The 22,931-nt window shown below is 34.5% G+C and overlaps 4 protein-coding genes and 1 long non-coding RNA gene across 7 annotated transcripts; 2 read left to right on the top strand and 3 right to left on the bottom strand.

Moving 5' to 3' along the window:
• Positions 1 to 2,319: 2,319 nt before the first annotated feature.
• On the bottom strand, positions 2,320 to 3,530 carry LOC143545305 (uncharacterized). The gene is made up of 3 exons (XR_013137401.1): positions 3,448 to 3,530; positions 3,027 to 3,075; positions 2,320 to 2,415 (listed from the first exon to the last, which is right to left on the bottom strand). It is a non-coding gene; the product is annotated as an uncharacterized LOC143545305 (long non-coding RNA).
• Positions 3,531 to 4,719: 1,189 nt separating this feature from the next.
• On the top strand, positions 4,720 to 8,881 carry LOC143545322 (pentatricopeptide repeat-containing protein At1g02150-like). Its single transcript, XM_077037235.1, has 2 exons — positions 4,720 to 5,334; positions 7,348 to 8,881. Exons 1-2 carry the CDS (start codon positions 4,939 to 4,941, stop codon positions 8,554 to 8,556), a joined length of 1,605 nt encoding a protein of 534 aa, XP_076893350.1. The 5' UTR covers positions 4,720 to 4,938; the 3' UTR covers positions 8,557 to 8,881.
• A 1,537-nt stretch (positions 8,882 to 10,418) lies between these two features.
• On the bottom strand, positions 10,419 to 14,248 carry LOC143545321 (serine/threonine-protein phosphatase PP2A-2 catalytic subunit-like). Its single transcript, XM_077037234.1, has 11 exons — positions 14,031 to 14,248; positions 12,695 to 12,751; positions 12,528 to 12,611; positions 12,380 to 12,451; positions 12,221 to 12,292; positions 12,082 to 12,122; positions 11,371 to 11,437; positions 11,109 to 11,300; positions 10,892 to 10,981; positions 10,687 to 10,794; positions 10,419 to 10,574 (listed from the first exon to the last, which is right to left on the bottom strand). Exons 1-11 carry the CDS (start codon positions 14,118 to 14,120, stop codon positions 10,509 to 10,511), a joined length of 939 nt encoding a protein of 312 aa, XP_076893349.1. The 5' UTR covers positions 14,121 to 14,248; the 3' UTR covers positions 10,419 to 10,508.
• A 1,307-nt stretch (positions 14,249 to 15,555) lies between these two features.
• LOC143545304 (uncharacterized) lies at positions 15,556 to 17,037 on the top strand. The gene is made up of 2 exons (XM_077037225.1): positions 15,556 to 15,773; positions 16,585 to 17,037. Exons 1-2 carry the CDS (start codon positions 15,603 to 15,605, stop codon positions 16,978 to 16,980), a joined length of 567 nt encoding a protein of 188 aa, XP_076893340.1. The 5' UTR covers positions 15,556 to 15,602; the 3' UTR covers positions 16,981 to 17,037.
• Positions 17,038 to 17,637: 600 nt separating this feature from the next.
• Positions 17,638 to 20,482, bottom strand: LOC143545303 (UMP-CMP kinase 3-like). Of its 3 annotated transcripts, XM_077037223.1 has the most exons (9): positions 20,465 to 20,482; positions 19,033 to 19,093; positions 18,893 to 18,947; positions 18,640 to 18,757; positions 18,400 to 18,556; positions 18,230 to 18,310; positions 18,049 to 18,156; positions 17,913 to 17,985; positions 17,643 to 17,847 (listed from the first exon to the last, which is right to left on the bottom strand). In XM_077037223.1, exons 2-8 carry the CDS (start codon positions 19,060 to 19,062, stop codon positions 17,917 to 17,919), a joined length of 618 nt encoding a protein of 205 aa, XP_076893338.1. In that variant the 5' UTR covers positions 19,063 to 19,093; positions 20,465 to 20,482; the 3' UTR covers positions 17,643 to 17,847; positions 17,913 to 17,916. The 3 variants fall into 3 exon arrangements, with proteins under 3 accessions (XP_076893339.1, XP_076893338.1, XP_076893337.1); XM_077037222.1 differs by lacking the exon at positions 20,465 to 20,482 and having other exon boundaries at positions 19,033 to 19,149; XM_077037224.1 differs by lacking the exons at positions 18,640 to 18,757; positions 20,465 to 20,482 and having other exon boundaries at positions 17,638 to 17,847; positions 19,033 to 19,098.
• Positions 20,483 to 22,931: the final 2,449 nt, after the last annotated feature.

Here is a 22,931-nt window from a genome sequence, read left to right as displayed (position 1 = left end):
CCAATGATCAATTTTTATGGAAAATACGAGTTGTACCAAATGCATCAATAGTAAGAGCATTCTCATCCGGATCTCCATCTCAATCTTTATAATTACACTACAAAACACTAAATTTCTCTTTCCTGTTCAATTAAATAATATTACTTTATACCTTTATCATTGCAGCTTCTCTCTTCTCTACTCACAACCAATTCAACAAATATTAAAAAATAAATAGGGACAAACAAAGTTTATTTAAATTTACAAAAAATCACTACATTTTCTCTCTCTCTATAATTTATACTCACAGCCACTCAAAACCTCACCCTATAATTTACAAACTCTCCTTACAATAATATACGGAATGAGTTGGGAATGCTCTAACAAAAGATTTGCATGTACTTTGACGAACGTTATTCAAGTATCCATCCTACTCTAGGCTATGGGTACCATTTCAGATTTTATTGTTGTAAATTTACCTAACTACCCTCCAGAACAAGTGGAGTTGAATGAAATTGCAAGGTTGGTCAACCTTGAGATATGCCTACTTTTATGCTTATTGTGCCATTTAATCTCTTGCCCATATAATCCATACCAACAAAGAAAATGTAACCAGAATTACATCACAAAATGAAAACCAAAGATGTCATAACAACAAAGAAAAATAAAAATAACAACAAAGATCAAGACCAGTTCCTCCCAATAGCCAGCGTTGGTCGGATAATGAAAAAGGTCATTATGGGGAATGGGAAAATATCAAAAGACGCAAAAGAGATTGTCCAAGAATGTGCGTCCAAGTTTATTTGTTTCGTTACAACTTACAAGTGAAGCATCGTATTGATGTCAACGTGAAAAAGAGGAAAGCTATAAACGGTGACGATGTAATTTGGGCTATAACTACTACATTAGGGTTTGAGGAATACGCAGAGCCACTTAAACATTATCTCGTCAAGTATAGACATTTAGAAAACGAGAAAGTAAACAACATGATACCTACATTGTATCGAACAACAATACAGTTGGCAAACCTTCACGACATGTCTCAACAAACATTCACAACTAGGGGTGTCTAAAATGCCCGAACCCGATTAACCAGACTCGAACCCGAACCCGAATAAGCTAATTAGGGTCGGGTTTCTGGTCCGTTATAGAAAGAAAATCGGGTTTCAGGTCCGTTATAGAAAGAAAATCGGGTTTCGGGTTAACCCGATTAATAGTTACACTTTACATTTATACTATATAATAATTATATTGGGCTTAATTAGTTTAATTCAATCTTTCTTGCCAACATAGCAAATTCTCATTCTTTTAATCTGCAATAAATTTAGAGTAGGATTGCTTTAGTTATTGACTTATTTCCAAATACCGATCTAAATTCTCATTAACCAATTATATATGATACACAAATCGGTTTTTAAACTTGCATGCATTTTCTGCCTTTTCAGTTAATTATTATTTTTGAAATGATGTTGTACTAAACAGTTATAAGCAATTAGCTAAAATTATTCCAGAAACCGTATTAACACACACATAAACATGCACGAAACATACATACAAAAGCCTCTACTTTTTTTATAGATCATAAGGGATATCAAGAGCTTTTAGAGAGACAGTTAAGTCATTAGTTTTAGTACCGGACCGTGAACACCCCCCCAAGCTCTATTGCTCTAGTACCGTAGTACAAACTAGGGGCCTTTGAATAATATATTGAATCATGGCTAAGATCTATAAATCTAATGTAAAGAATTAAGAAATCAAGCTTAAAATTTATAGAGTAACCCGACCAACCCGAATAACCCGACCTGACTAACCCAAAACCAAATTAATCCGAACACAACAAACCCGAACCTTAATAGGGTCGGGTTACGGGTTAGTTTTCTCTTTTTTAAAACCCAAATAACCCGACCCGATTAACACCCCTATTCACAACAATTGGGTGACCAGACGTTTTCGTTGTCATTTACACCAAAATTCGATTTAGACAAAACTGTAGTTCCATTAGGCAATGGTAACTTCATCTTCATTTAATTTGTAAGAAAGGATTGTATTGTAAGAGAGGTTTGGATATAAGTTTCTTACACCTATGTGGTTTATTATTTCTAATATGAGCATTTGTTTGTACAAGTTGTATAGTTTCTAATACAGTTTCTTAGGGTGTGTTTACTAGTTTTTTTATCCTAATCTATTTTATCTTTATGCGAAAGAGAAAAAACAAAATGAACAGCAAATAAGAAGTAGAAAACACAGCCACCATAACATAACCGATTTAACACGCAAAAAAAGTTCCTCACGCGATGTCAAAAACAGATAACACCCTCAAAGCAAACCAGCATAATGCTTTGATGTACTCAACTAGCCCGTTAAAGAATGGCTTTGATGACAAATCAGCATAATGCTTCTCAGCAAAAGCTTGGTCAACAGTCAAGAACTTCAATCCTATATTCACATAAAAAAGTCAAACCTCAAAACTAAGATAGTTGATGAATAATGACGCCCTTTGATTATGTAAATTGAGTTTCAAATTCTGTTTAAATAATAAGGTGAGAATAAGTCCTGGTGAGACATGAAAACAGCTACAAAACATTGTAAACAGATTTTGGTTATCTATAGACATATAAGATAAGCTCAACACCAAGCTTTATACATCAAGTTTGATTAGACAGGTCTCGTGAACATTAACATAATATAATAACATATCTAAGAACAAATATTGTTCTGTATTTTATGAATTAAAAACAAATCTTTAAAAACTACTCATATAAAATTAAAATTATAAACACATAAAAAACAATTACATATAGATAATAACTAGTTAAATACTACTCATATAATAAAGCAACATGGCCAAGCTTTTAACATTATTCATGAGTCAAGCCTAAGCTTCATGCTCATACACCCCCTTATTCTATAAAAACTTATTTTACTTTTGATTTTCAATTATCAATACAATCACACACACAAAAGTGATAATTTAGAGGTCCCATTAGTTCCTAATTATCATTAATCTTTGTGAGATTAGACACATTGTAATCAAGTAAAAGTTGTACCTTTCAAAGAGAATCCTTTCTTCTCAAATCTACCAATGATTTCACCAACCTACACATAATCAAAATAATCACAATCTTAAAAACACAATAACCACCCTATTAAACACCATTTTAACCAAAACTTCATCAACTATTTAATAAAAACTTGTACATCACGCCGCGATACTTGTACACCAAGATTTGTCAAGATCGAGTACATAAATGGCAAATTTCAATCATTCTTCGATTTTTTTGATATAAAACTCAAAACCCAGAAAAACCCATATCAAACTCATCAAAAACAATTAAAAAAAAACAGAATCTTTATTGAGAAATCAAATGTTGTGATCATAGCATCTGGGTTTTGGGTTTTTCGATCTAAAGATTGAAAATTTAACAAAAACCCGAATTGGGTATTCAGATTAGAAGTAGAATAACTTACGAGGCCTCTTTGAACACCATCGGGCTTGATCATGATAAAGGTCTGCTCCATCTTCGATTTGAGATTGATTGATTGATTGATTAATTTTGTGTATTTTGCAGATCCAGAATATACGGTTAATGTGTGCCGAGAATAAGATGATTTATAGATACGGCTTCAGTTAAACCCTAACCCTTAACATGGGTAGTATTCTTCCGATCATTTGACGATTTTGACCTCGTATTTTGTTTACCCACGGTCATCCACGTTAGTGATGACCGGTGTTACATGTTACAAAAAACAATTGGGAGCAAATTGTAAATTTAGAAAATTGAGAAGCGAATATGCAATATAGGTAAACTAGGTAAACTTCATCTAGCATCGGTGTCATTATTTCTTGATTTTGTTTTCGTGTATGACGGTAGTTGTATCTGGTCGTACAAGTTGTTGATGGGTTTGATATATCGTGATTTTGAATTTGGTAAACATCACTAATTAAGTTTTACGAATACTAATGCACAAGTACTAAGTGTGATATAATTGTGTCAAATTAATAATATGATGGTCCTCAATTCCTCATACATGTATTTGTTTATGAGCATCCAATCACACAAACAAATCCTTTCACACATCACAAAATGAACTAGTGCAACGTAGACATCTATGAAAAATGATCACTCGTAGATTGTCATAAATGTCCGTTACTGGTATAATGGAAATTGATTTTCAATACTTGTATGAAAACCTTCTTAAAGCGGGACCATCTTAGTGATGTTTTGAGTTCTTATATTTTAATAGGGCTCTTCAAAAACCCTTAAAACTGATTGAACATTCCATCCTGAACTACAAATAAGCCGATTAGAAGTAATACAATTCGATTTGCACTTTAAGGTTTGAAAATTGCGTTTCACGATTCAGTTTACGGTTTAAAACCGACCAATATGTTAAAAAATAAACTTTTAAGGCATACAATATAAATTATAAAAATGTCACTTATGCAAATTTAACTATTACGTTCATATTATTAAATTAACCAGTTCTATTCTCTTAACTTTTTAATTCTTTTCTTATACTCTTTAATTCTTAAAAGTAAAAGAGAAATACTCGATTTTTTAAGGCTAAACTTCATCTAACCCTATGATTCCGATATAAAAGAAACCATTACAACGCCCGACCACCCCCTGTTAGGTTTAGCTTTTCCTTGATTCGTACTTATCAGTTCGACTCAAAGATCACATTAACATAAACCAAACCTGACCAGACCGTAAACAACTAAACATCATCGCCCATCACCCGTTAAACATATAAACTCCCTTCAAAAATTGTAACCAAAAGAAACATTAGGGGGGCTTATAAGACACGTTCAATTTCGAATCAATACCTTAATTTGCTTCATCGTATCTTGTCCCATGTCAAAAAACACCACCACCAAGATAACCTTTGTGTGCTTCCCACTGTCTTCATCAAAACCCTTGAAAAATCTTGAAACCCATTTCCTAAAACCCTAATCAAATGTTACTTCACTCACCAATTTCCCAATACCCACTTCACCCACAACCATCTTTCTATCCTAAATCCATCAAAACCTTTAATTTCCCATCTGGGTTTTGCAATTCACACCTCAAATCATCCAAATTCAACCCTTTAATCATAACAAACTGTTCATCTTCTTCACCTGTTTCACAGGCTTCAAACTATGGCACAGTGGACTATGAGAAGAAGCCTGGAACAACGGTGGTTACTTGGAAAGCTATTTACAAGCGGATATCGATAATGGGTAACCGCGAAAAGGGGTCTAGTGGTGTGTTGAATCAGTGGGAAAATGAAGGTAAAACTGTTACAAAATGGGAGCTTTGTAGGCTTGTTAAAGAGTTGAGGAAGTACGGTCGGTATAAGCTTGCTCTTGAGGTATGTGTAGAGTGAAATTGAATGATTTTAGTTTAAATTATGTGTTTCTTGAATCTTGTTGTGCATAGTTGACTTTTATGAGTCAAATTAATTGGTTTTTGTTTGTCAATTTGAGAACTTTATCACATTATGAGAAGCTTTTTGAACTTATGTTTTTTTTTTAAGTTAAACCGATGAATGTTAGCTTCAGTTTTGATGAACATTAGAAAATAAAAGGCTGACTTTGAAATGTTTAGTAGTGAATGTTGTAACTGTTAAACTTCGAGCAAGCGAATCAAGAACACGAACACGAGATTTGTAGAACTCTCAACGACTCTTTTATTCAGAAAACGACAAACGACAAAAAACAAAATATTACTAATACATTGAACCAATGGTATATATAAACCCACGGTTCCTAATCCTATACTAACTCAAATACAGAATTTGAATCCAAAACAAATAGGATTAAATAAAATAAAGAGTTAATGGCCATTTTCGTCCCTGTGGTTTGCTACTTTCGCCACTTCAGTCCACAATTTTTAATTTTGTCAGTTTAGTCCTCATAGTTTTAAATATTAGCCAATTACGTCCCATCCGTCTAACGCCATCCAGCTATGCCGTTAGTTTAAGGGTATTTTTGTCTTTCTCCTTTTAATTTTGATTTAATGATCATTTTAGTCCATGTGGTTTTATATTTTTGCCAATTCAGTCCAAAGTTTGAAAATTTGTCAATTTAATGTTCAGTTTAATTCAGTTTTTTTATTTTTTATTTTTTATAACCCTGAAGAGTATAATTCAAGCCCAATACCATCGAGCAACCTCAAATACTGGTATGCATTTACTCTGTTGACAACAGTAATCACACCCCCCCTATATTTAGTTTCTAGACATTTCCTAAAATCTTCTCCATGATGGAATTCAATGGTAAAGTGGTCAAGGTAATTCCCTGAAATCGAATTATACAGAAAAAACTAAAAATTGTTTTGTTGATTAATGTATAATAGTTTATTACGACCCAGATTTTCGTTATGATATTTTAATCTCTAAACCCTAAATATTATGCATTCATCAAAGAAACGATTTTTAGTTTTTCCGTACAATTCGGTTTCACGGAATTGCTTTGACTACTTTACCATTGAATTCCACCATGGGGGAGATTTTAGGAACCGTCTAGAAACTAAATACGAGAGGAGGGGGTATGATTACTATTGTCGACAGAGTAAATGCAGACTTGTTTGGGCTTGGATAATGCTCTCTAGGGTTATAGAAAAAAAACTGACTTAAATTGACAAAATTTCAAACTTTGGACTTAATTGGCAAAGGTATCAAACCACAGGGACGAAAATGACCAATAACTCAAAATAAAAAGGAGAAAGACAAAAATACCCTTAAACTAACGGCATAGCTGGATGCCGTTAGACGGATAGGACGTAATTGGCTAATATTTAAAACTATGAGGACTAAATTGACAAAAATACAAATTTTGGATTGAAGTGGCGAAAGTAGCAAACCACAGGGACGAAAATGGCCATTAACTCTAAAATAAAACTAACTTATCTTATAATAATAAAATAATTATTATATTATATATCCTCCAAGATCCTAGGAGCCTCGAATCTGATTTGGTGTTGGACACGTTTAACAGTAACAATTAATACTCTTGGTAGATTTATGTTAAAAAAGATTAGCATTTGAATTGTTATATCTAGCACCATAGAAGCTTGAACTGGAAGAAATTTAGGTGTCTGAATGCTGTGTTTAAACTTATGTTGTCCCAAATGTGCATATTTGAATTGTGTAGGTCAAACTAGTTACCTATTTCTGAAATTGATGAATATTACTGCCCTTGTTGCAATTTGAGAACCATGTCATACTATGAGATTATTATTATTATTTTTAGTTGTGGCTTTTTAAAGTTACAAAGAGGTAAATGCTTGCTTCAGTTTTGATGAACTTCAAATAATAAAAGTTTGACTTTTAAATATTCCGTAGGTAATGTTGTAACGGTTAGTATTCTAAATTTCCTTGCAGGTTTTTGATTGGATGAATAAAAAACCTGAAAGATACGTCTTGTCCCCAAGTGATGCTGCAATTCAACTAGATCTAATATCCAAAGTAGACGGTGTCTCAGGTGCCGAAAATTACTTCAACAATCTACAAGATTCTCTAATAGACAAACGTGTGTACGGGGCCCTCTTAAACGCATACGTACACACTCGGAAGAAAGAAAAGGCCGAATCTTTACTACTAGAAATGAAAGAAAAAGACTATGCAAACCACGCCCTTCCATATAACGTGATGATGACTCTTTACATGAACCTTAGAGATCATGAAAAAGTTGAAACTTTAATTCAAGAAATGATGCAAAACAACATTGATTTGGATTTATACACTTACAGTATCTGGATCACCTCTCGTGGGTACCAAGGATCGGTTGAAAAGGTGGAAGAAGTGTTTGAAAAAATGAAACTTGATGTGTCAGTTAAGCCGAACTGGACGACTTATAGTACTCTATCTACTGTTTATATTAATCTCGGTGAGCTTGAAAAGGCGGAAGATTGTTTAAAAAAGATTGAGACCAAAATTAGTGGTCGGTATCGAATCCCTTATCATTATCTTTTGAGTCATTATGGTAGTATCGGGAAAAAGAAAGACGTTAAAAGGATTTGGGAAACGTATAAGACAGTTTTTGAATATATACCGAACATGGGCTATCACGCGGTGATCTCGGCTTTTGTTAGAATGAATGAGATTGAAGAAGCTGAGAATCTTTATGATGAATGGCTTTCGGTTAAGACAAATTATGATGCTAGAATTGGGAATCGGTTATTGGGTTGGTATGTTAGAAACGGGTACGTTGAAAAGGCAGAATCTTTTTTTAAAGAAATGTTAGCTGCCGGGAAGGCGAATTCGAGTTCATGGGAGATTGTTGGTGAAGGGCATATTAGGAATAAGAGGATTTTTGATGCATTGGGTTGTTTTGAAAAGGCGCTTTCTCATGAAGAATCGCGGTTTTGGAAACCGAAACCAAATACTGTCTCATTGTTTTTCAAGATTTGTGAGCAAGAAAATAATGAGAAGGGAAAGGAGGCTATGTTTAGGATTTTGAGGGAAGCCGGTGCTCTCGATGATGAGCTGTTTATGTCAAAGCTGACTTTTTCGAAAGAGTCAACGGAAGATGATAATGATGGTGATGGTGAAGGTGATGCGTTTTTAAACGAGTTGCAGGCTACTGGGTAATAAAGGTTTTCTGGTGTTTGTGTGGTAAGTTTTGTATCAAAGTATGTTTTAAGTTTTTTGTTTTACAAGAAATGTATTTGAAATTTTGATTCATGGCGGTTTCTTGGTTAATGAATCACACTTTCTGATTGTTGTCGAAACCAAACCCGTCTGCATCTTTTACTTGTACCTTGAAATCTTGAATGTAGCCTAACAGTATGTGGTTTATACACTTTGATCAAGAAGTCCAGTATGAGCAAAGGACTGATAAAATTGTAAATAAGATGATATAATTATATTAGTATGTATATTTTATTTAAGTAATCTTAAATCTTAATGCCGTAGATGGGTGAAAATATTATGATATATTGTGTTTAGATATAGTTAAATCAAGTGAACACCATACTTGGATAGTTGGATGGTATGCATTATTTTAGTGAACTTGTATAAGTTGATGTAAAATTAATAATTACTCAGTCTAAACACAATAACACATGGATTATGTCAATAGTTATGTAATGACTTGCTACTCTTATAAGAAAGTGAATACTACTTGTTAAGAAATACTACATTCGAAAAGGCGTGGAATTTGGCAAACTTCATAACCAAAGTCTGAATGTGTAGCATTAGATGCTGTGCCCACAGTAGCGCTCATAACAGTTGCGTAGGCACCACGAGAGTTTAAAAATGAAAATGTATTTTGCAGACTAGTTTTTTGTATAATTTTGATGTTAACCTAGAAATTGCATTGTTTAATGATATAAAACAATGATAGAAAAAATTATGGGTGTCATAACCGATGATCGACTGATGATGGGGGGATCATTGGCAGGTGAAAAACAAAGCTTAAACAAGATCAATGGTCAAGTTTGCTCTACATATTGATGTTAAAGACATTGTACTAGCCCGTCGCCTGTTTGCCGACCAGCAGTAGGGGCCTCGGCCCCCAAAGGCACGTGTCGTGGGCTAAGCTCGTGCGGTGGATGAGCCGTGCGGGCCGCCCTGAAGTACAATTCCCATCAAGCGACGGGTAGAATCCTTTGCAGACGACTTAAATACGTGACGGGGTATTGTAAGTGTCAGAGTGGCCTTGCTGCCACGATCCACTGAGATTCAGCCATGCGTCGCTCAGATTCGTCCCTCCCCCCCAAAGCGTGAACCCATCCCACCCACTACTCCAACCCAACAGAGGCATTACTCCAACCCATGTACGAGTCCAACCCAACTTAAGCAAACTCCAACCCATGTTTTACTCCAACCCTAAGTACAAGTCCACCCCAAAAGCAACTCCAACCCATGGTACTCCAATCCCCAGGTACTAGTCCGACCCAACCCAAACATCTCCAACCCAAACTTGGACTGGTACTAGCCCAACACAAACCATACAACTCCAACCCAAACTTGGACGGGTACTAGTCCGACCCAACCCAAACAACTCCAACCCAAACTTGGACGGGTACTAGTCCGACCCAACCCAAACAACTCCAACCCAAACTTGGACGGGTACTAGGCCGACCCAACCCAAACATCTCCAACCCAAACTTGGACTGGTACTAGCCCAACACAAACCATACAACTCCAACCCAAACTTGGACGGGTACTAGTTCGACCCAACCCAAACAACTCCAACCCAAACTTGGAACGGTACTTGCCCACCCCAACCCAAGCAACTCCAACCCAAACGTGGACTGGTGCTTGCCCACCCCAAGTAAAGAAACCCCAACCCAAACCAGGACCGGTACTTGCCCACCCCAAGTCAAGCAACTCTAACCCTTACTTGGACAGGTATTTGCCTAACCCTGCTCAAACAACTCCAAACCAATGCAATGATCCAACCCAAGCATAACTCCAACCCAGTTGAGGAATAACTCCAACCCATATATCAACAAAACATGTGTATATTCTTCAAACCAAACCTAGAAAATGAAACAATCATAAATTACATCCCTCTGTTCGTCTGTCCTGGATTAGACCTACAGGAAGTAATCCGGCGTCCTTCTAGTTACATCAGGTTCTCCTCTCCTAGGAGCAGGTTCAAACTGCAATAACATATAACTTCACTAATAAATACTCTCTTTTAATTGTTATATCAGTATTCCAAAATGCCAATTCAAGTGCGCCAAAAATGATGAACATTGTAGACTAAAATACCTGGATAAATGTGTGTCCCTTGCAATCATCCACCTCCAAAATAGATGCCATATTACCACACCTATAGCAATAATTTGGTGCACTAAAGATAGTCACCACTTTTTGATCCTGTCAACCAAAAGTAAACATATTTAGTGATTCACAACATCATTAAAAGAAAACCTCAAAAACAATAAGAAAAAAAAAAACTCGAGCAATTACTTACATGTCCCCAGTTGAAACCCTCCATGACCAATTGATGAGCTCGAGCAATAAGCTTTAGCCCATTAGTATGGTTAAACTGCTCCGAGATATCCTGTAAATACAATTTCAAATATATTACACAAATCATCAATAACTATGAATTCTGAAACTTGTAACGGTCCCTAAAACTTTTATAAGTGTAAATAATATAAATCAAAAGCTTTAGAAAGAAATAATACTTGGCCAAAAGTATAACCAGCTCCACGAGGCGAGATACCCCAACCGCAACGGTCATCGGGGTCAGACCATAAAAGGTCGCACATAGGACCTTCATGTGGGACCTCTTGAACACGATCAAAGTTTCTTACATTATCTAGGGTTTCAATCGAAGGTGACAGCCCACCATGAAGGCAAAATATTTCTGATTCAACCTGCCATGATTATACAACCACCATTAGCTCATTGATGACATAAAATGTTGCATTAAAATTTGTTACTAACCAAAGCAGTCAACGGGAAATAGTCAAACAGGTCTGTAAAAGTCTTCCAAACATTAGCATTGCCATACCTGGAAATCAAGAATTAAAATTAGGCCTGTAAACAAATCACACGTTCAATGAACTGTTCGGCGCGAAGTTCGTTTATGTTCGTTTGTTAATAAACGGATGGACATGAAGAAATCTTTTTGTTCATTTAGTTAAACGTATCAACATTAGCGCAAGCCTCGTTTCTCTCATTTATGTTTGTGAATGTTCGTTTGTTTACTTTCATTTATGTTCGTTAGTTTACGCCTGTTATAAGTCGCTCGATTACATTCGTTTATATATTCATTAACTTTTTTAGACGCACTTTAGTCTAGTTTTATTAATTTTAGGCCCAACAAAGTGATGTTCACGTTTACTTTTAACTGATGTTCACTCAGTTATGTTGGTTCTTCTAAGTTCAGTTATGTTTGTTCGTTTACTTTACTGTCCCATTTGTTTTACAAAAGAACACGAACACTCATTTTCTTAACGAACGAACACAAGCAAGAAAACCCCATTCGTTTAATTGTTTATGTTCTATCATTTGTTCCCTTAAAGTTAAACAAACGAACACAAACATGTCCCTTACTAGTTTGCTCTGTTAATTTACAAGCCTAGTTAAAAATATACACATAAAACTAAATATAAGAATTTATTATTGAAAACCATATAAGAACAACAAACTTACTTCCTAAGACATTCGTCATAAAACCCATAAACTTGAGTAATCTGCAAATACAAAATAAATAAATAAATAAACAAACAGTCAGGTTATATAATATAACTGGATAACTAGTGTTGAAGAGTAAAAGAAAGAGTCAAAATACCTGCCGGCTTTCATGATTCCCTCTTAAAATTGTGATTCGCTGAGGGTACCGTACTTTCAGAGCCACCAAGAGCTGTAAAAAGTATAGTGGTGATATGAGTCAATATAAAGCCAAAGAAATATACATAAAAACAAAATTAAAAATGGACAGCATACTTACTGTGACAGTTTCAACAGAATAATACCCTCGATCCACATAATCACCCATAAACAAGTAGTTTGTATCCGGGCACTGACAAATGATATAAAAAGATGATCTTAAGTCCAACTTCAAAAATTTACTGCAGATGTAACAATAAAAGAAATACCTTTCCTCCAATGCGAAAAAGTTCAGCAAGATCATGGAATTGACCATGAATGTCACCACAGATAGTCACTGGGCTTTTTACTGGCTGCACACATTAAAAAGTTTATACAATATTATGACAAATTCTATTTAAACTGTGAAAAATAAAATTAACAATGATAGTGATACCTGGACATTGCTTTCATCTATTAGTATCTCCTTTGCCTTGTCACATAATGTCCTAACCTACACCAACAAACCACCAATGCACTTTTCAATCAGCCAAATAGGTAATACTATTATTAATTGCAAGTTATCCTTGGAAATTCAATTCTTTCTTAATAGCACATCCAACAATAAATTCTACATGGCGCACGACTCTATGTATGCACTTCTCAATAAGCCATATAGATAATACTATTCTTAACAAACATTTGCAGATTCTGACAACAGAATATGCTAGATAACTATGTAAGCAGATATCCTTGGAAATTCAATTCTTATTAAAACGTCCAAACATAAATTCTACATGACGCACGACTCCATGTACAACCAAACAAGGTTTATTTACTACCAGAAATTGCACATATCACGTTTTTTTACACAAACACCTATTTATCAAGCAGACCTTCCATAACCTCTGCATCTCTTAGGTTGTTTCTACATGAGACGCCTTTTTTATAAACGCTTTCTTGAACCAAGATTCGAGTCTTGCAAACTCATCTTTTATGTCAAATTCAAGAAAATAATGAACCAAACCTTGAAAAAATTGATCATTCCATTCCTAATACTCTTTTAATTAGGGTAGAGCAATAACAAAACCGAACCAAAAAGCGACAAAACGGAACCGAATTTAACCGATAACCGATTTTCTTGTACCCTCGGTTTACCGAAATTAACCGAGCTGAACCATTCATATTTTCATATATATCTAGCTTTTATATATTCATTTCATGTTTCATACCACCATTTTATGTATTTATACCACCATTTCATGTATATATATTTCAATTTCACGCATTTATAAATTCATTTCATATATTTATGCATCCATTTCATGTATTTCTAATTAAAAATTTTAGCTCAAATTTGATTTTGGTTATTAAGAAATTAACCAAACCGAAAAAACTAACCGAAAAGATCACTTTGGTTGAGACAATTAACCAAACCAAACCAAACTGTGCACACCCCCATTATTAATTCTCATTTTAACTTGTTACAAAGTTTCAAAACAAGAAAGCACCTGTCTCTTGAAACATTTCAGGTAGGTATTGACTTTGACTTTAAAGTCAAAACTTACAGCAACAGATAATCTAAATTCTAATATTAATCAGCCACATCACAAACTCAAAACAAATTAATATTTCAGATCAATAAATACACAACACTCCAATTCTAATCAATCAAACCCTAAAGCAGTTTCAATAAACTCAGATCTATCACAAACCACACAGATTAAAACAAATAATTACGCAGAAACCCTAAATTTCAAAATAAATGAAAATAAAGGATGAGAAACAAAAACCTCATGTTCGATTAAGGGTTTGCACTGCATGAGCTGTGAAATCTGCTCGTCGAGATTCCCATGGGTGTCCGAAGCCAGCTCAACACTCATGTTGTATTATATCTTTTGTGTGCATATATATGTATTATATATATATATACACACACACACGAATATGGATTTGAAGAACAAAATGTTATTATGATCAAAGGAAGGAGTGATGAAATGAAATGAAATGAAACCCTCGATATCTTCGAGATCGATTTATCGGTTTCTGTTTTCATATCCACAAAAGAACCCTTGAAGTTTCTACATATTGACATTTTAGACACCCTTCTAGTATTTGTACCAACCGAACATTTCGATACCGGTAACAAAAAATTGTGATTCCCGGTACCGATCTCATCCATAATATGGAGACACCAATTTTGTAATTTTTTTTACGAGTAATTTATTTTTTTTTCATGTGATTATGTTTCATAGCCTTTGCGGGGCAAAGTGGAACTTTGGTTAGTTATTTGTCTAAAAGTTTCATTTTGGGTTGAAGGTGCTATGTGTCTTTATTTTATTGGTTGATCAGTTTTCTAGTTCATGTCTCATTTTTGTACTCCTCATGCTCTCACTGCTCATGAAAGGGCGATGTGGTGTCGTGTAAACTAACACGGCGTGCCCCCCCTCGCGCTCAAGAAGTATAATACGTTATCTAAGTTCTTATGGTTCGATTACTATACTATGGTTGCCAAACGTTAAATCATAACTTATATACACAACAAAAACAAGATTTTAGAAGTTTACATGAAAAATTAATTTGAATTAACTATTATGATTATAACTCTTTATTTTACGTCGTTTATAGGTTAGAGTTGCCATTGATAACTTTATGTGTATTGACAAGTTAGCAAATATGATTAATCATGGTCATAAGAGAATAAGTAGCATGCTTATTATTACTAGAAAATGCTAAACTTTTCTCACTCGTATCTATATTTACATTTATAGTGAAAAGATCCAATACAATAATGCCTTAACGTATAATACGTACACGAATCCATTTTTCACGAATCGATCCATGAAATCACATCCAAACATCTCGGAATTGTCAATACATATCCAATTAATCATTGGTTCACCGAAAAAAACAGTTTTGGATGGTTAATCGATCAAATTTTAATTTTTTCCACGAATACCGTTTTTGAGCGTTTTCTAAGCGTTTAAGGTTTTTGGCTGAGCATTTAAGTTTTTGTGAGTGTTTTAGGTTTTTGCCTTTGTTTTTTGTCTTTGAGCGTCTCACATACCTACCATACATTAAGACATTAACGTACAGTAACTGCACCCAACATTTATACAACCATTTCAAGAACCATGATAGTATTTCATTATGATAACTTAATCATGATATTGATAAAAAGTTGTATTAATGAAAACATTAGACAAAAGCTTTATCAAACATATTGGTAATAGTTTGTTGGTATGTACAAAAAATGTAAAAGCTTAAGGATATATTTGCAAAACAAATATTACATTTTAAGCCATTCGTTATCCTACTACTCCTACTTCCATCTTTCATTATTCTCAGTCTTGCTTGGACCTTCAATGGCGGCTTCATGTGTAGCTTCTTCTTCTTCATCATCATCTTTCAGTCTCCACTCACAATTCATAACAAATCGATCACCCAAACCAGTTTCTTTATCATGGTGTTCTTCAATTCAGCAATCGAATCTTTCCATCAATTTAGTCTCATCAAGTCGTACCCTCAAGAACCAGGTACCCTCAAATCTTTCATCTATCTAGTTTTTGTTCATTAATTTCAATTTTGTTTCAAGTATATGTTTGTGTGAAATTATTTGTGATCAGTGAATAGTACTAACCTAATTACTCAATTGTCTTCCTGTGCTTTGACTTTTCGAAGTCAAATGAATTACCTTTTATATGCTAATTATTTTGATTTTTGTTTCATGTTAATGTCAATAAATTTAGTTATAGAATACTTGCTTAACACCAATATGTGATGTGGTTTTTAATTTTCCTGGGAAGTATATTGGTTCTTCCAATTTGAAGTTGAAAGTTAGTCAGTTTGACCATGAAAGTCAAAAGCATGTTTCTTACTGCAGTCTGCACAAAGAAAGTTAAGACGTCATGGTATAGTAGAGTCGAAAGAACCGTAATTTGATGTCATTTGGTTCAAATTTCGCAGTTGTATGCTTAAAAACTGACTCTAATGTATGTATTTGGTGTTCTATGATGACCTGAAAATGCTATAGTTTGGATTAAATGTTAAATGTTTAGACTTAAAAGGTCAAAGTTGGTCAATAGGTGAATGTCAAAATTAGGGCATGTAGGAGGCTTATATATAAATCAACCAAAGAGGTAAATATATTATGAAAGGTTTGTTTGATAAAAATGATGATATGTAAAACAGATGAGAGACGTATAACTCCTGGTTGTAAATAAAGCTTATTCTGTTTTTCGTTGAGAAACGTCTCACATTACATTAAGCAATAAAAGTGGTACCTTTGGTTTCTGATTTTTAAGGTTCTCCATTTTTTTTCTAATTTGTTGTTTTTTTCTTTTGAAGGGATTTGTTGTCCAAGCTGCGTGGACAAGAAGATCACGAAGCGAAGCAGAAAAACGACCCAACAAGAAATCATGGAAACAAAGGACGGATATGTACATGAGACCGTTTCAACTAAACATTTTTTTTTCTAAAAGATTCATCCATGCAAAAGTGATGCATAGAGGTACTAGCAAAGTGATATCAGTTGCCACCACGAATGCAAAGGATTTAAGGAACACGTTGCCTTCGCTCATAGATAACGAGGCTTGCAGGGTCATCGGGAGGTTGATAGCCGAGAGGTCAAAAGAAGCGGATGTGTTTGCAGTGGCGTTTGAAGCCAAAAAGAATGAAAGAATTGAAGGGAGGCTGGCAATTGTTCTTGATACTATTAAGGATAATGGTATCATTTTTGTTTGAAAATTTAGTAATTAGACAATTAGTATAATTGATCTATTTTCAAATTATCTATATTGGAAAGTTTAGTGTATTTTTCTAGCGTTTCTATTTGGGATAACAAAACAGTTATATACGTCTTAAACAGGGCATGCACGACTAACATGAGTGCTAAACACGAATATGACGCAATAAACTAATCTTGTCATTTTCTTCAAACACGAACCTGTTTACACTTGTGTTACGCGACACAACTAGCTTAACATGATTAAGATCACCCATATAGTGATCTATTTTCAAACTAATCTTGACATGACACAACATTGCCTAAATATGATACGACCGTGAACAGTCATTATAGTTGACAAATCGCAAAATAAAATAAAGATCACCAAAAGTTAAGATGAATACTAAGGTCAAACCTGTTTAACAGGTCTGTGTTGTATCGTGTCAATTTGTTTATGACACGAAACCTGTTAAATTCAAACCCAAACAAATCAGGAATTGCCAGCCCTGCTTTCTACTTTCCAGTAATGTGTTCTTAAACAAAAAAAAATTACAACATAAATTTATGGAGTTGACAAATTCTGTCATGAAAGATACTTTTTATGAAGACTTGAAAATCACATTGGAGAAGACGAAACATAATTACTCAGAGAGCATAAAACTGACTCGTGACTAGGATTTATGGTCACCATACAGTTCCAAGAATTATAAAACAATCAATAATAATAATCATGCTATTCGTGTAACATACGATACAAACTTTGTTCAATCAATATAACGTTGGATGATTCGTATACAAGCAATTGGAGTAACCTTAAACTACCATACCATGATCCGTCTCGTGGTACATTGATGCATCAGCCTATCAACCCAAATTCAAAAATCCTGAAACATATATAACCACTTATATATCATAACTAAACAATACATACAAGTATTTATAATTATACCTTATCAACTAAGTGGAGCAAAGACAGCCTTTACTGCTTCAAACACTTCTTCAGCAGGCTTACTAGCATCAATCTAGAGACCAAATTTGATTGCTTATTAATTATTATAACACCAAAAAAAAACTTATGAATTTACCTTTTTGACCTTCCCCTTCGAGTTGTAATAGTTGATAACATTGAGACTAGATTCCGCAAAAACCTTAAACCGCTTCCTTATTGTGTCAATATTATCATCTTTTCTCCCCTTCATGACCAAATAACAAAGTCAAACTCTTATTATCATTCTTGACAAATGGTTAAACAAGTCAAAGTCCAACCTGGTTGCGGGTCAACAGGCGCTTCTCCATCTCATCCTCAGAACAATCAAAGAAAAGAATAAACTCGGGTTCGATTCCAGTCTATATAAACCAAAAGAATCAAACTTGAATGCCAAAAAAATAGATCAAACAAAATAAGTTTTTATAAAGTTTAAGATTAGAAAACTCACAAGTGATTCAAAGGCAACTCGATTTTCATCGTTACGAGGAAACCCGTCAATTAGAAATTTGTCATTCTCATTTCCCATAATCGCCTTTTCGAGAAGCTTGATTGTTACTTCTGACGGAACAATTACTCCTTCAGACATCATTTTCTCAATCATGGTCCTATTAACCACTCAGAACAAAGATATTTAAAAAAATACCAATATTTACAAGATACATATATATTATATATATAACTAATATACCCGTTTTCAGACCCAGTTTGTACTTCAGCCCGAAGAAGATCTCCAGCACTGAGATGGGTATACCCGAAATGCTCTACAATGTTTGCACATTGTGTACCCTTACCACTGCCCGGACCTCCTGCTCAAGGTGTAGTGGATAATTTAGCCATTTGCAATAACAAGTTAAAATTTTTGGGGAAATTAGTATGATCTTTTTACTAAGCATGATTGTTTGGATATATATCATATATGTGCTAAAAATCAAAGTTCTCACCTAGGACAAAAACAATTTTAGGATTCTTTTCAATAAGAGCACTTCCGGTTCCTTCCTGAAATCAAATCTTTTTATTCAATAATTATCCTATGGTTAACTAAAGTTAATAAAGCCGATGAAACTATATAGCATATAGCTACCGTAGTTGCAGCATCAACATTAGTCCCCATGAGTCCACACTAGCGTGTGTTTAACTTAATACTGCATCCAACAACAGGTAAGCATAAGAAACTGCTGCCAATACTTAACACTCAGCCTAATCATCAAACTTGTATAAACGAGACGAGTTTTAAAGTTCAATTGACAGAGAGGAATAATTGATAAATCATAGCAGCACTACTAGAGTTATCCAATAACAAAACATTCTGATCATATATGAATTGTCTGGCTTTACAGACATGATTTGGTTAGGGATGTTTTGCGTGATGTTCTTAAACGGACAGGGATTTCTGCTAAAAAGGAGGCCCCTGTTAACTTTCTCACAGTTCATCTTGAAGGGAGGTCTACTTTACGACCAGCTGATATTCTTGTGTTCGGGTGGGCAGGGGGGAAACACGCTTGTGTGGATCTTACAGGAGTGTCTCCTCTTGTTGGGCTCAGGGACCGTGGGTTTGTTGTGGGTCAGGCTGCGTTGAAGGCTGAATAAGACAAAGTTGTTAAACACGAGAAAGCTTGTTTAGAGAATCAACATGTCTTTCTCCCATTTGCTTTTGATACATTTGTCTCCTGCCCCAGAGGCTGTAAATTTTTTGAGTAGGGTTCAGCGTGTCGTACACGGAACCTCTTCAACTCCTAGGTCTCAAAGCTTCGTTTTTAGTAGGATTGACTTTGCTATTCAAAAGGGGGTAGCAGCGCAGCTTGTTGCCCGTTTGCCTGCCATGTAAACGTTTTCTAGAAAAAGAAACTATCTACATTTATCATATATGAATTCATCGTGACATGCGAAATTTTGTGATTTAAAACATGGGCTTAAAATAAACAACTGGAAGAACCGCCTAAACTATTCTAGCAGCCGCTGTCTGGTCACTATTTACAAAGAAGCTGTTTATGAATTTAAACGTGTTGTAGGTTTCGTATTTGAAATCATGTCTTGGATAGGTTTCTGAATCGCACGTCTCAATATCAGATTATAAAGTAATAAAGTATCTCAAGTGTGCAAAATATATAACCAGATAAGAAACAAAGTCTTCTATGATACATGAAGCTGTGAGTTACAGTATATATAACACACCAAAAGATGTCTGTTCTGTTGAAACGTTACAACTGTTTGTGAAATAATATGATAGTTATAATTATATCAGTGGAAATTATACATGAAACACAGGCCTTTGACTACTTCATAAAAGAAAGATAATAACAATAATAATAATAAGTCGGCAGGCACTAGAGAGACAACCGAACGTAAACATTCAATCGGCCTAGCCTATTATTCTTCATGAAGATTAACAATCAACAAAATCATGAATTAAGATTTGAGATGATCAAACAAACACGTCGAATATGAATATGAATCAAATCCTATAACGAAAAAATTGTGTAACATATTATTATTATCATACGAAGGAATCTTACCGATTCAAAAGAAGACTTTGACGAACGAAATTGTGAATTTTTCGCGGAATTTTGTATGTAATTGTAGGGTACGTGGTTTGAACCGCTCGTTATGTCCTTGTAATCGTTCACGGGTCGGTCCGTAATTTCGGAACTTATTATTCTATTTGGACTTTGGAGCATATAACACTTTGTATATTATTATTTCCATTACCAACTTTCACTATTATTATTATTTACTCATTGTGTCACTACATTCTATTCTATACTTTATATTTGTTCTTCAAAATTTATAGAAAAACTAGCTATGAAGATAATGCTACAAGAATGTTCTTCCTCTAACTAACCTTCGGTGTGAAAATCGGTAAAGTTATTAGAAAGAGTATGTGAGTCTGAGTGAAAGTGGAGAAGAAGTTGATCGTTTTCTCCCTTTTATAGTTGATGCTAGTACATGCCACTTTCTTCTCGTGGATCTTATTCCGTTGGGAGTAACCATTTTGTGATAGAGACATGTTGTCCCTGATTCGATGCTTCATGCTTGGACTGACATCACTTGGATTGGCCTTCGGATCTGCCAACACATGGATCGTTCTCTTATCATGTGAGTATGTGACACGTCGACGAGTTCCTTTATGGTTAGTTGATGGGTTGGGTTGGATTCGACCAATATGGTGTTATGCTATTATATCTCTTTTCCAAGTAACAAAAGAAAATTATATAAATCATCCAAGATTTTTTTAAATTATTACAATTTCGATCATTTAAAAGTTATACTTCCATAAGTGTTTTCCAAACTTATATTGATACAAAAGCTTTTTTGGGGTGTGTGTGTGTGTTGGGTGGGGGCTTTAGATGATCAAATGGAAGTCAATAGTTGGGTGGGGGCTTTAGATGATCAAATGGAAGTCAATAGTTGATATTAGATTATTAATTAAATGGGGTTGAATTAGTCAGGTTAATGGAAGTCAATTATCTACATACTTATTTAAGATTGGACCGTACCCCATGTGTTGGAAGTCCAAGACCGAAGATTTCTAATGTGAGCTAATGAATGTGTATATCGTGACGTGACCTGAGAAAACTCGGTGATCAACTCGCGCACAAGCACTTGAAAGACTTATATGACTACTCACTATGGCGCTCCGTTGGGTGATGTGGCGGCCGCCGTTGGGCATGGAACACCATAGGGGGGCTCCGTTGGACCAAGGGTTGGCCATTGCAATGGCTGGCGCGGTTAAGGAATTTTGGTGGGGCCCCTCACTTTCCTCTCTCAACCTCTCTCACACACATACATATGTGTGTGTGTGTGTATGGGTGTCAATGGGCATTAAACCACAGCGGGACACTATTGGTTGGGGCTTCGAAGCCCCTCACCATAGAGGATAGCCTAAGTGAATGAAATATTATAACTATACTTCTTGTCGCAAGAATATCGTGAACGTTTGTTGCTGTCTATTCATATTACATCCAAAGTTTGTAATTAAGGATCAAATAACATTACATTCTAGGTTTGTTTTTCTTTATTCATGGTTTATCATTGTGTTTTGTCACCTATGTTTACAATGATTGCTTGTTTGTTTCTTTTGATGAATTCTTGTGTTTACTTCATCTAATCCCTCCTCTAATCATGATTCATAATAAACACAAGGGATTGACGATGAATTAAAATGATCTTCAAAAGCTAGTTGAGTTGGATTATAGTCTATAAACTTAGTTAAGCTATAGCTACTTTGTTTATCTATAACTAATTAAGTGGGATGTGCTACGTCTTGTAATATGATAAGATCTTAGAATTTTGAATTAATCTATAGTGGTAATTTGCTACTCGTGTAACTATAGTGGTTACACCGTAACTATTTGTTAAATGTTGTCTCGTTTCACCACAACCATTGTGTTGGTTCGACACATATGTAAAGAAATTATATGGTCTAGTTTCAATCACCGAATTGGCAATTTGTATTTCACAAATAGAACTACTTCTTTTATAAAAAATTTTTGCATGATATGTTATTGATTTTGTGTATAAACAAAATAGTTTAATCTAAAAAAAATTATGCGATTTAGAAAGTTGTCCATGATACTAGACTGAAAACACGATACATACATAAAATCACTTGTAATCTATTCTATTAGCTTTCAACTATTCAATTATTTCATATGTGGTAATCTGAGCAATTATACGAATCATATTCATATATCAGTTTTTATGTACTAACATCAAACTAAAGAAAAATACGTAAGTTATACATTTAATTTTGATCTTGCATAACTATAAAAACCTAACACATCTAAAATGATTATTTTCACAATTTATACATCTATATATACATATATAAAAGTTTATATATGGTATAAGAGGACAACCACATAACAATCACCATTGTACTTGCAATCTTCTGTTAGGTTCTTTTCCTTCTTGAATGGAACACATCATGTTAATTAGGAAAATACGTATCAAAAAAGGATTTGAATGCAAGAATGTTGACAA

This window comes from Bidens hawaiensis, unplaced genomic scaffold (genome assembly GCF_021521415.1).
Source record: "Bidens hawaiensis isolate Kalapana, Puna unplaced genomic scaffold, B.hawaiensis_p1.1 tig00013897_1, whole genome shotgun sequence".
NCBI lineage: Eukaryota > Viridiplantae > Streptophyta > Magnoliopsida > Asterales > Asteraceae > Bidens > Bidens hawaiensis.
This window is presented reverse-complemented; position numbering and strand designations above follow the sequence as displayed.